Source organism: Rhipicephalus microplus, chromosome 4, assembly GCF_043290135.1.
Source record: "Rhipicephalus microplus isolate Deutch F79 chromosome 4, USDA_Rmic, whole genome shotgun sequence".
Taxonomy (NCBI): domain Eukaryota; kingdom Metazoa; phylum Arthropoda; class Arachnida; order Ixodida; family Ixodidae; genus Rhipicephalus; species Rhipicephalus microplus.
This window is the reverse complement of record NC_134703.1, coordinates 68786467-68799867: the sequence shown is the minus strand read 5'-3', so window position 1 is coordinate 68799867 and position 13401 is coordinate 68786467. Positions and strand designations below refer to the sequence as shown.

At 45.3% G+C, this 13401-nt stretch overlaps 1 protein-coding gene and 1 long non-coding RNA gene across 2 annotated transcripts; both read right to left on the bottom strand.

The window, feature by feature from the left end:
• Positions 1-1495: 1495 nt before the first annotated feature.
• LOC142814303 (uncharacterized) lies at positions 1496-12858 on the bottom strand. The gene is made up of 2 exons (XR_012894912.1): positions 12577-12858; positions 1496-1787 (listed from the first exon to the last, which is right to left on the bottom strand). It is a non-coding gene; the product is annotated as an uncharacterized LOC142814303 (long non-coding RNA).
• LOC142813972 (THAP domain-containing protein 2-like) lies at positions 3181-9681 on the bottom strand. Its single transcript, XM_075891937.1, has 3 exons — positions 9475-9681; positions 9024-9248; positions 3181-3312 (listed from the first exon to the last, which is right to left on the bottom strand). The coding sequence occupies exons 1-3, from the start codon at positions 9622-9624 to the stop codon at positions 3181-3183; spliced, it is 507 nt and encodes a 168-aa protein (XP_075748052.1). The 5' UTR covers positions 9625-9681.
• Positions 12859-13401: the final 543 nt, after the last annotated feature.

Below are 13401 nucleotides of genomic sequence, written 5' to 3'. Positions count from 1 at the left end.
TGAAGAATAATTAGAATGACATGCTCCAACTCTGGCAGAAACAACGACAACAAAGCAAGCATGTTTCTTTAATGCAGTGACGTCACCTAAGGGCCGGTGTCTTTCTTTTTCTACTTTTCGGCATCAATGGCCCGCAAATTGCTTCGCAGGAGAGGGCTGACCATGGTTTCAATTAGGCATCACACTGCGTACAAACAAAAGGTCGATTTTGTAATTCTTTTCATTAGATTCTTTACATCTAGTATTTATTGGGCAGTTTTGTTCGACTCGCTGTTTATTATCAGGGTATGCAACAAGAATGTATAAAGAGTTTGTTTCCCTGTAAATCAAATAACAATACGAAGCTAAGTGACGCAACGTCAGGAGCCCATTGGTTGTAACGAGAGTCGACGCCGTGCTCTGAGTGGGCACACGTGGGGTGATACCTTTCATCGTTTGCCATAAGAAGCTTGCGACATTCTTTAGCCGGGAACAATAAGAAAAAAACGGATTCTCGGCCATGACCGGAATAACGGAACACATTGGCCGACACGGATGCCGTATATCAATGTCAAGTTCGCAACCTCCCTCATCTCGCTCTGATAACTAAGTGGGCTATGTGAGCAGTTGGTTGAGAGCCTGGGACACAATTAGATGCCATACTTGGTACCAGCGAAACTTTTTCTGTTTATATATCGAGCCTCTATATGTACACGATGACCTTAGAAAACGTGATCCTTCGCATTGTCTGTTGCGCACCGTGCCTTCGTTAAAGTAATCACATCCATTTGCTAAGCGAGGACCGAAATGAAAAGACTGCAGAGTTCTTTCTACATCTGTGTAGTGTTCACCCTAGGTTGAAATTTATCGTGTTTTTTTTCTAAATTTATGTATTGATCATCGCACCTCCTCTCCTCACCGATCGCTTTCAGAGCCGAACAAGATTTTGCATAGACTTCTGCAAGACCAGCCCACCTTTGACAATTCGAAGATTTAGTATGACGACGGCATCATATAACGCCATGTTAGTCGACATTGCAAATGTTCTCGTAGCGTGGCTTCTTAATGAAGTTTTGATGACAAATAATGAAGTCTATAATGAATTCCTGATGACGACTTGATCACGGAGTCATCCTGCTGGCATCTTCGACCACTTCACCTTTTTCATAGTTCACGTGGACGCCACCGTTACTGCTTATACCGATCGGTACATTTCTCATTTGATGGGACGTCGGAGTCTTTTGCCTTATTAAAAGTAGAAATTCCACCACTTTTTAAATTAACCACCGGAGGATGTGATGTATGCGATGAGAACAAGAAAACGACATCAACTACTTCATGAATAAAAATGAGTTGCCCAATTTTTATTCATTTTATAAATTTTTATCTTCCCGCAAATAAAGGTAGCCAGTCAAACGAGGCCGCAGCAAGCACAAGACCAGGTTGAGTGGGTGAAACGTGGGAAAGACTTTTTGCCTTCACTGCGAAAAGTCAGGAGGCTGCTCTGATGAACAAGTTTAGGAGTAATGAAAATTTGTCCAATTTTTATTACGAAAGGTCGGTGACAAGACATGTTTTTAAATGTGTAACACCAGGTTGCTGGCCAGCTATTTGAGAGCGGGCTCCATGCTCCGTATATCGGACCAATGAATAGGCTGCTTTTTAAGCCACTTTAAAGACGCTAACTGGAATAAAATTAAATAAAAGAATCTGTGACTTATGCGGGGAAGTAAATGAGATGTAACAAAGAATTGGGTATTCTTGTTCAAATTCGGTCGGTTACCGGGAAAGGCAGTCTTCTGCAGTGCCTGTCAAAGAGAGAAAAAAAAAGAAATGTGACTTCCAGCACTTGCGTTTTAGGTTATCTGACGTCAGTTAACAAGTTCTGTGGAAGTAAGCAACTGCCAAGAAAAGCTAACACTAAGCCCACCGTGATTCGAAAGGAGGATTAACAGTGTGTCACAGTAGAGGCCTAATCTGAATAGTGCCTTGAAAGAACACGGGGAACACTGAAGTTGCGAAGGTGGACAAGTCCCCGTAATTAGTAGACTCGCCAGTGCTTCGACAACCTTTTTCGAAGAATGATGGCATTGTTCCTTACACGCTTAGCCTGCCATTAGCTTCGACAGAAGGACACAACGAAGACCATGGTTGCACAGACCTGGGCCTTTCTGTTGTCAACCGTTTCGCGATAGTTGGTGCTGAAAAGTCGGCTCAAGGTTGATTTCTTAACCAAAGGTTTGATGTATTTTGCTGCTGTGTAATTCTTACGGAATAGGAGATTGCCGCCACATTTACGTGGACATCTTTATGGTGGCCCACACAACAAAACAACACTACTTCGGCAGTTGAGTTCCCCTGTCAAGTTTTATGTAGCGTTTAGTCCTCAATCACATTGAGAAACAGGACAGCCTTGCCGACGATACATTCATTGGATGACATTCACTCAAGACGTTAATAACCCACACAGCTGTCCTTATGCATACACACAAACACACACGTATATATATATATATATATATATATATATATATATATATATATATATATATATATATATATATATATAATTATATATATATATATATATATATATATATATATATATATATATATATATATATATATATATATATTCAGAGAGGACAGACAGGGGGCCCTGCCGCGGTGGCATATGCTGTAGGCCCGTGTACTCATATTTGGGTGTCCATGGTAAAGAACTCCAGGAGTCAAAATTTCCGGAGCCCTCCACTACGGCGTCTCTCATAATCATATGGTGGTTTTGGGACGTTATACGCCATATATCAAGAGAGACAGGGAGTTTTGCTGATTGGGCTGCGTTATGCTATGTTGGAACACAGCAATGAATTTTATGGTACAATATCTCTAGACAGAGAAACTTCACATAATTCAAGAGTACCGTAGTCTTGTAACACTCTTCGTTTTCGTCTTGTATTTCTGAATCACGTACCATTGCAGCGAGCGGCAGACGCGACAGGCAATATTCCGAAAGAGAAGCAGCAATCATGGAATCTTAGTGCGAATCCATTCGGAAACCATCCATCAGAGCACGCCTTGTGCACAACACCGTATGGCTGTCACGCACGAAAGAAGGCCGACCCGAAACGTCGTTTAGGGTCTGCGCGCGATAAGCGATCCTACACGTACAGGCCAGCTAAAAAATAGAAGTGGACAGTTACTTCAGCAATAGCTGACCCTGTGGGGATACTCGCCCTTTTCCCAGCCTTCCTGGCACCAGTAGACCTTCATTCCTCGCAGTAAAATCGATTTTCCCTTTAGTTCAAGCCTGAATGAGCTGGAGCTCACGGAACTCTGCACGGAAACGTCGTACTGAGGAAATGCCCCCGCTCGATTGCGAAGCATCTTGGCACAATCTTTGGCACCCTACCCTTCGTTAATTTTTGTTTTTCCCATGCTTCACAGTTCCAACAACTTAGTCGCTCAGTGTTGTTACCATGGTGATTGAGGCATTTTTTACAGTAAGAACAGTATATTGCGGCAGTGTTTACGTATCACTGAGTTCTGCAAATTTAATTAGAAAACTGCGAATATTGTTCTTGCATGGAGATGGTATATTCCACTTTAGCGGAAACTGCTTTCGCACGCTGCGCGATTCGTTACGAATTCTAAGGGGAAAAACTGGTTTGTCTCAATTGTTCACCTCAATTTCATTGGTTGTCTTTTAAATGCGAAGCATTTCTTAGCGAATGTCGGCGACTTTGAGCATATCTATCTATCTATCTATCTATCTATCTATCTATCTATCTATCTATCTATCTATCTATCTATCTATCTATCTATCTATCTATCTAGCCGCTTACATTTGGGTGCTCTTGTGGTCACCCCCTTAACTTGGCGTGAACCGAAATAAGCATGGGAGGGTAAGATGGTTTGACGAATAGAACGTGCTGGTCAAGACATGAATAATGTCGCAATCCCGTCGCGTACGTCATCAACATCTTCCCGCCAGACAGTGGTACATACTCACAGGCGGGTATGTGCCTCTGGTAAGCGGGTATGTGCCACAGGTGATTGACACTTAGTATCTACCCAGAAACGGCGAGAACACACATGAGCAATTTTAACGCGAGAGCGTTAAGCAATACCCGACATCGGTAGAGTGACCCAACGAAGGCATAGAATAAATGTCAGTGTTAAGAAAAACCTGACATAAGCAGCGTCGGCCACTTGACAAATGCAAATAATGAATGTCAGAGTCCCAGCAGGAATCGAACCCAAGCATTCTGCGTGCCAGTCAAACATTCTTCAATAAAGCTACGCCAGGTCTCGGAACTACTTTTCAAGTAGATGCTAATCCTTTTGGAACGTCACTAGTGGTTGCAGTGCTGCCTACCTCATTTTATAAACATTACGTATGTACTGTTTTCATACAGCCGTCACGTCGGGTTAACATGAACTGTGTTGAGGTGCCATGCGCTGAAATCGATTTATCTAGCAGTGTCAAGGGCCAGCATCATCACGAGCATCAGCGCTTTATGTAAGCTTCTGGTGTTGTTAAAACACATGTCCGGCTGACATCGCTGAGCAAGTGCATAACTGGTAAATAAACATCTGCAACTCTTCAACATATGTCTCTGCATGCAACATTTGCACATATATATAGCGTCATTGCATGACGTTTCGGTCGATAGGAAAAATGCAACACGGCCACCTTCCCTCCGCATGCTTCACATAAAGTTGACTTGCAGATACGTGGGATCTGCAAACTTTCTATCTATCTATCTATCTATCTATCTATCTATCTATCTATCTATCTATCTATCTATCTATCTATCTATCTATCTATCTATCTATCTATCTATCTATCTATCTATCTATCTATCTATCTATCTATCTATCTATCTATCTATCTATCTATCTATCTATCTATCTATCTATCTATCTATCTATCTATCTATCTATCTATCTATCTATCTATCTATCTATCTATCTATCTATCTATCTATCTATCTATCTATCTATCTATCTATCTATCTATCTATCTATCTATCTATCTATCTATCTATCTATCTATCTATCTATCTATCTATCTATCTATCTATCTATCTATCTATCTATCTATCTATCTATCTATCTATCTATCTATCTATCTATCTATCTATCTATCTATCTATCTATCTATCTATCTATCTATCTATCTATCTATCTATCTATCTATCTATCTATCTATCTATCTATCTATCTATCTATCTATCTATCTATCTATCTATCTATCTATCTATCTATCTATCTATCTATCTATCTATCTATCTATCTATCTATCTATCTATCTATCTATCTATCTATCTATCTAGCCGCCTGTGACTTTTAGCTCTCCTGGCCGTTTCGATAATGGTATCGATACCAAACTTGGTATGGCATAATAATATGACTGTGTGAAGAACATATTTAACTAGTCAAGACATGAAAATCATTAAATTATGTAATGAGTCTCATGATTTAGATTTCATGGTCCTACAGCTCTTGCGGTGGTTTCGTTCACATGGTATGTTGCAAAACTGGTAAGTTATAACATCATAACATGGTGCACACAAGCGACAGACCCCAACATCAAAATCACGATATGCGTGTCATTTAACAACATGAGTACATGCCACGCTCATGATGCGCTCGCGGCCGTTTCGCTAGCGTCACATATACCAAATTTGGTATTACAATACGTGAAATTATGACAAAGGCATGCGACTGGTGAAAACATGAACATTAGATGTGTGTCAAGTAACAACATGACTACATGCCTTGCTCACGATGAGCTGGCGGCAATTTCGCTAGCTTCACCTATACTAAATTTGGTATGATGGAACGTGAATGGATACAAAGGTATGATACTGGTGCAAACATGATAATCATGACATGCATGTCATGTAACAATATTAATACATGCCACACTCATGATGCGCTCGCGGCCGTTTGGTTAGCTTCACATACGCTAAATTTGGTATTAAGCGACGCGAATGGACGACGTAGGTAAATGACATATCTAAACATGATAATCACAACATGTGTGTTAAGTAACAGCGTGACTACGTGCCACACACAAAGCGCTCCCGGCCGTTTCGCTAGCTTCACATATGCCAAATTTGGTATTAGATGACGTCAATGAATGACGAAGGTATGTGACTGGTGCAAACATTATAATCATGAGATGAGTGTGATGTGAGAACATGAATACATGCCACAGTCAAGGCGCCAATACGTTCTGACGTCACGCGGTGCGAGTGCTCGCCGCCGTTCATTTCGTCGCGTCACGCCGGCGTTCCCACGCCAGGCGCCGACTCCGCCATATACCAACACCACCTAGACTATTGACAAGGCCCCTCCAGGGAGAGCGTGACGTCACACTAGTTGCCCACCTGCACCCCGGCCGTCGTCGCCACTCGTTCTCGCTATATCTGCTGTGGGCACTTATTGAAAGCCGGTGTTTCTTTTTTTTGTTCTTTTTTTGTTCCTGCGCGGTCTGCATTTGTTTACGCCTGCCTTTACACTTTAGTGATCAAACTGTAATAGTCAGAAATGCATTTGTAGAAGTGGTTTTATTAGGACGAAAGGCTAAAATCATCCTACGTCATTTCTTGTTCAAGGTTTTGATTTTTCTCTCAGCTGCCTTTTTTGTGCGGTGCTTTTGATGGTGTGATTTCGAAGTCTACAAAAGTTGTTCAGAGCGACATTTGTTGCAACACGCACTACATGCCGCACGATAGTCTCAGAAGTATGGCCATTTTCACAAGTCTCTAGCTCAACATCTCCTAGCAGTGATGTGGTAATTGAGCTTACAATGCCACGTTGGTTGTTCGACGCCAGGAGCGCCTTTGCATTTTCTCTCTTGGTGAGCTTTTCGACAACAAGCGTTGTCACCAGCACCATGTGCACAGTACATGGCTGCGGAAACTTTAAGCTTCCTCTTGACAAGTTGTCAATCATTGTGTTACCTTCCACATGTATGTTCCTGCTCTCCAGGACGAGCACGCTGCTGCAAAATGCGCATGACAGCTTCTTCAGAGCTGAATGAGCACAATATCCAGCGATATAAGCAACGACCTCCATGTCATGCTTTGGGTTGGAAATTTCAGCATTTGAGATGTGAACAGAGAAGTTATGTTGCGATACTTCTGTGTCACTTTCGCTGCTGATGTCTGGCTGCGGAAGCATCAGCAGCTTTTACAGACGAATTTTCTTTTCAGACTCCAGAAGCTGCTTCACGGAAACATGATATTGTGCACCAGCAAGCTGACGGTAGCGACCAAAGCGATCTTCAAGAGTGTCAGTTTGAAATTTTTCCAGCAAGACATACTTGAACTTCAGTTCTTCTAAACAGTACCGCGACAGCTCAACAAGGGAGTAGCAAGTGAGTCTCAACGCAGAATGTGTTTCTCTTGTCAAGCAGCCACGGCTCATGTTGACGCTGCTTCAAGCATCCAGCCAGTCTATCATGCCACTAAGGAAAACCAGCTGTTGATCCACCGCAGAATTCGCTGAATTTTGAAGGGTGTCGTTCAGTCGGTGACCTTTCGAAGGGGTCTTCACGTTGACGATTTTCCACCACGTCGATATGATGTTTATGAAGAGAGCTGTTGAACTGGCACATGTGGTTTCAAGGGCATCGCCACGCGTCTCAAGTGCGTTTGATACAAACAGATTAATGACATTTAACACCAACTTTACATTTTGTCTCTCCATAGGTGTTGGATTGATTGCCTTGGAATTTAGCTTGTAGCCAAGCTTGAGAAGCGATGTCTGCTCCAGTGCATACAGCTGCCGTACGGCTTCAAATGATGCTGCTTTCATTCTGGGCGGCCTGTCGGGCAATATTCCTGACAGGCTCACTTCAGGAAAGTAAAAGCATATTCCTTCGTTTTTTTTTTATTCATCCAGTTGTTCCCGATGCATTTCAGTATGTGCACAGGGTCTACGACATAAAACAGAGGCCGATTGTTGTCGCCTGAATGAGGATATACAATGCTTACTTCCCGTTTCTCTGAGAAAAACGAGATCATTTTCCGGTTAAGGGAATTGTTGTCGGTAATCACAGCAATGACCCTGAGGCCCATAGATTCCACTTCTAAAATTACTTTCTTGCAGAACTCATGTAGAATTTCGGCGGTCATTTCAGCAACAGGAAGAATGTGAAGCAGATCTTTGTTTGATGACAAGAGCGACTGAATCATGAAAACATGAGCGGTTGTGGCTGCCTCTTGAGAATTGGCTGCAGATCCAACTATGCTGCCCCCTTTATAATCGAAGTATGGCTTGATATAAATTTCATCAATCATTAGCGTCACCGTCTTTTCGTGCGGCTGCATGCACTTCACTCTGTCTCGAATGTAGGAGGGGAAGTTCGCATCGTTTTACTCCTTCAGTGGATCGCCTCCATACTTGGAACAAACGTGGCGCAGGGTTGAAGGATGGGGAAAATCACCGTCGGTGGCTGATCTGGCAAAGTTATAGGCGCGCGGAGATATGGAGTGCAGGATGCTAGAAAACACTAATGTTTCAGCACTGTATCGACGAATGGGGGCAGCGAGTGCGAGAGCTATTTGCTCATTCAGCAAACGAAACAAAGCACTGTGTTCTTCGGTAGTGTCACTGTCTTGGGACAGTTCATTCAATAAGGAGCCGATATGCTGCAACACTGACGCTGTTTTCGACGGACTTGCAACTTCAGGCGTCTCAGTCATGTGGTTTTCCAGCTGCTGGAGCAGTGAGGACAACGTCCGGATGTCGCGCACTGCGTCTGGAATTGCGGCTCCGCAAGGTAATGAAACCAGCTTGATCATACCTGCTGAGACAGCAAGTGAGAGATCAGCAAGCACAGTGACGGAAAACCTCACGTGCGGTGAAGGATTATCTTCGATGCGGAGAAACATCACACAACGATTGTTGGCCTTGATGGTCCAGAAATCATTACTGCATACAGCAGAAAGCTTGCCTCCTAAGTGTTCGAAAGAGGACACAGCATTTCTGTCCTCTTTGCTTTTTTTTGCGCATATTGAGTCCTTAATTGCTTTGCTCAAGGCCTCGTCTTCCATTCGAGCTCGTTTCGAGACAGGAGATTCTCGACGATTGCGATTCGTGCTCAGGTAGGACGGACAGTTTGGAAACACCGATGGTATAGCATCTGACACTAGGCGCACCCTCTCGCTGTCGACTGTCAATGTCCGTCCCGACGCTGCGTCGAAATGTGACAGCTTTGTGATGAAGTCAGCCTCGAGGAAGTGGAGTTCACAGACCTGCGCCAAGCATAACAGTGACTTCATTACTTTCATACGAAACGGGCTAATGGGAACTTTGACACGAGCCTGAGTATTTCTGTTCTATTTTACCGCACTGCCCTACCTGAAGCGCGACAAAACTACCATCACCACTCACGATACTCGCTCTGTTCAATAGTAACAGAGCCAGAACGCCAGTAATGCGGTAGAGCCGGTAAGACAACAAACTTCAGCAGTTTCTCACCTTGGAGTGTATGCTTGGTGTGAAATCCTTTCGCGGAATGGCTTTTATCCAAGACTTCTTCCGAGCTTCATCCTTGGGGAATGCGAAAACACGCACTTTGGGACCACTGTCATTATTGCCGCGGCACCCGGGAACACAACAACGTCCCATGTCGCACTGATCGATGTGTAATCACATACTCACAAATACAACACCAATAAAATAGGACACGTGGGAACGGACGAAGACTCAGAGCAGTGCGATGCAGCACCAAGCCTAACGCAGTCTAACCAGAGAAGCAGGTAGCGATGAAAGGCAAACCTGTCGTGGCTTGTCCGCCGTTCGGTGTAAAAAAGTGCGCGGGGTGACCAACACCACCACCTGAGCGACGCGTCCTCGGCCACTGGACAGTCGGTGATATGTCCGGGGAGGGGTTGAGGCTACCACCCAGGATCCGGCGAAGGACGACTCTTGCGACGCGTCTCACGAACAAGTAGAAGATGCGTTTGATTTAATTATTTGCAAGAGAAGTACATTGCAACGAGAGCGTACAGACGCGCCTTTCTATCACAAGGGCCCAGAGCGCACTCGAGACGAGCGGGCCAGTGAAGTCCAGAGAGAGACACGCTCCTTTTATAGCCGTCCGTGCACGCGCTAGACGCCGACTGTGTGTCCCAGTGATGCTGATGTGCATTTCCTGCGGCGCACACAGACGACTCCCGCGTTCCTGCAGGACGCGGACAGCGTTTGACCGTTACGCCGATGAGCGTCCCTTGCAAGCCACCTCCTTGCTGTGCAGGTCATAACATCGGACAACTAGCGTGACGTATGCCGTCTGGAGAGAGGGGTATGAACGGGCCTTCTGAATAGTCTAGGTGGTGTCGCATATACTCGCAGGCGTGCGCCGCGCTGCGTTGCTTTGAAGCATGAGCGGCGCGTTTCAGCGCGTCCGGTATCCCTCCGTCACGAAAACAAGAGAGACGCAGTGTTGTCTGGGTAAAGCATCGGCGTGAATTTTGCGTCGGTGACTATCGGGCTGCGCCGATGGACGCTGGTCCCACCGGTCGCGCCTGGCGTCAGACTATAGAGTGCTCGCGTTTCGCTAACTTAGCTTCCCTGTGCCCTGCGTGCGCGCACGTCAACGCTACCTTGGAGTATACTGGGCCCTTCATTATGTCCTTGCGGCCCTATTGCTAGCCCCACATATACCAAATTCGGTTACGTGAAGTCAATAGATGACGAAATATATGACTGGTGCAAACCTGATAATCCTGACACGCGTGTCATGTAGAACATGACAACATACCACGCTCGTAGCGTGCTCGGGGCTGTTTCGCTAGCTCCACATATACTAAATTTGGTATCACGTGACGTGGATAGATTACGAAGGTAAACGAGACATCCAAACATGATAATCATGACACGGAAGTCATGTACTGCACTATTTACCTCCACCTCGTAATGTTGGGATGATTTAAAGGGACATATCAACCTGTCTTAATTGTGCTTTGCATATCATCGATTCCCACTGTACGTGGGATCTGCCGATTTCTTTTTCTCTTTTTTTGTAATGAAATAAGGCTTGTTACGTATTCGGCGGCTGGACGACAGCCGGCCCAGGAAAGAGACGACTCAAGCAGTGCCAGGAAGACAATCCCAGTTTATTCACCTTGCGGCGCGTTTTTAAGCGCTACGCAGCCAATCGCAGGTTGGCACGAAAGAAAAGAAAACAGCAAGATAACAGCAATCGGGCAATGTTATCAGAAAGCCCCGACGTAGAAAGAGGGCGAGCACTGCAAACGTTACAACTCGGCCAAAGCTACCCCTAGCGGAAGGCGTTCAAGAGGATGACGCTTCATGAACGGCTGGAGGTGGTAACAGGTAGCCAACACCTGGGCAGGTCTCCAAGCACAGCACTGACACGTTTCGCACGGTCATATTGTCTTTGTGCACGGCGTGGGCGAAGACCCTGAGGTGCATGGTGGCACTGGTCGTTGAAGTAGCCACCGCAGAAGGAAATGGAAATGGCATTGCGCGTCGTCTGGCTGGAACACGCCCGCGAAGGTTGGCATTAAAGCAGACCAGCGGTTGTTTTTCTTCGAACTTGGAACTTTTGGGTTCACTCGCGTTGGCTGCATGCCCTTGGGCTGGAACACTGTCGCCTGGTTTCCCTTGGTTAGTTTCTTTCGTTCCTTTCTGAAATTTCTTGAACGCTCCTGACGGCTTCTTTCTTTGTTCTTCCGAACTTTCCATTCTACGGGAACGGTACTCGTCCGCCAAGCTGGCTGCCGTTTGCAAAGTCTCTACGTTTGGCTTGTCCTGAATCCACAGCCGCATTTGGTCCGGAATGGACGCATAAAACTGCTCGAGCGCAAACAGTTCAATCAGACGTTGCTTGTCCTCGTATGCGTTGGCACTCTTAAGCCATTCCTCTAACAAGCTCATGGATTTGTAGGCGAATTCTGAAAATGACTCCCCTTGGCCACGCCTCGTGTTACGGAACTTCATCCTCAAGGCTTCTGTTGACAAGCTGTACCTTCGCCTCAAATGAAGTTTCACTTTTTCGTAATCATGAGCATCTTCATCTGGCATTCTCGCGATTACATCGGCTGCCTCATTTGGAAGTAATGTCAACAGGCGTTGCGACCAAGTCTCTTTTGCAAGTGCAGCTCTTGTACACGTCCTCTCAAAGTTGACGAGATACAAAGTGATGTCACTGCCAGCCTTGAAAGGTTGCATGTATCCTCGCATATCGAAACTGTCATTGCGTTCAAGGTTATGCAGTTGCATCTCTTTTAACTTCAGTTCTACTTCTCGTTCTTTGAGCTTTTCCGAGACTGCCCTCCAACACTCCTCGACTTCGTCGTCGTTTGCTCCGCATTTGGATATCGCTTCGATAATTGCAGGCTTCCGCATAGACTTCTGTACAGGGATACCGAGCTCTTCAGCTAGCAGCACTAGGTTGGGTTTCGTTAACGACGTGAGGATCATGACTGCAGTTAACAAGTGCTACCCTGATATGTACTACTATTTAGCAAAGTCAACAACAAATACAAAAGAACCTCGACTACCAAGTAAATGCTGCTAATGCTCCCAATGAAGTCAAGCAAGCCGTGCTCTCACCAAACCGGACGCCAAGGCCGCCTTCGACGTGCGCTTCATACCGCCGCCACCGCTGCCACCAGCTGTTACGTATTCGGCGGCTGGACGACAGCCGGCCCAGGAAAGAGACGACTCAAGCAGTGCCAGGAAGACAATCCCAGTTTATTCACCTTGCGGCGCGTTTTTAAGCGCTACGCAGCCAATCGCAGGTTGGCACGAAAGAAAAGAAAACAGCAAGATAACAGCAATCGGGCAATGTTATCAGAAAGCCCCGACGTAGAAAGAGGGCGAGCACTGCAAACGTTACAGGCTTCAGTGCTACCTTATTGTTTTCAAACTTGGAACACTTGCCCAAAGTGCCTGTAACCGAAGCTGCTGGTGGGAATAGAAACTGTATGACACAAAGATTACTGTCTTTCTACAAAGTGGCCCATTTTAGGCAACTTATAATTGTGCACAGCTTCAGGAATCGGACGAGCTTCCCAGATTTTGATTGTATTTCAAATTACTACTCGTGACAAAAATGGGAGATGTTCTCGGCGCTCCTATCACTGTACTATACCAGTTTCAGTCAAGCAATGCCTACTAAAAAACGATGCGAGAATGGAGGAAAAAAAGCTACCACAGAACGTCCCCTCGTTGAGTTCCATGACCTTAAGAAGCTGTGACCACTAACACGTATCAGTAATCTTTTTCTGTCCCGAGTTTGGCACACCAGAGATGGATTGCTGAAACGAGCGCCTATTTGTACTAGCCCATGGTGCCTTCAGCTGGGCACCTCCGCACTTGTAGCCAGTCGCCAAAGAATCGAAGGTTGGAGCGGATGCACATCTGTAGCAAACAGAC

Excerpts from the sequence above, each read along its gene's own strand:
- LOC142813972 (XM_075891937.1), bottom strand. The coding sequence starts at position 9,624 with ATGGGACGTTGTTGTGTTCCCGGGTGCCGCGGCAATAATGACAGTGGT. Across the intron at positions 9,249-9,474 it reads CACCAAGCATACACTCCAAG|GTCTGTGAACTCCACTTCCT; the intron begins GTGAGAAACTGC and ends TGCTTGGCGCAG. Across the intron at positions 3,313-9,023 it reads AAGACGAGGCCTTGAGCAAA|AGTTCCGTGAGCTCCAGCTC; the intron begins GCAATTAAGGAC and ends GTTTCCGTGCAG.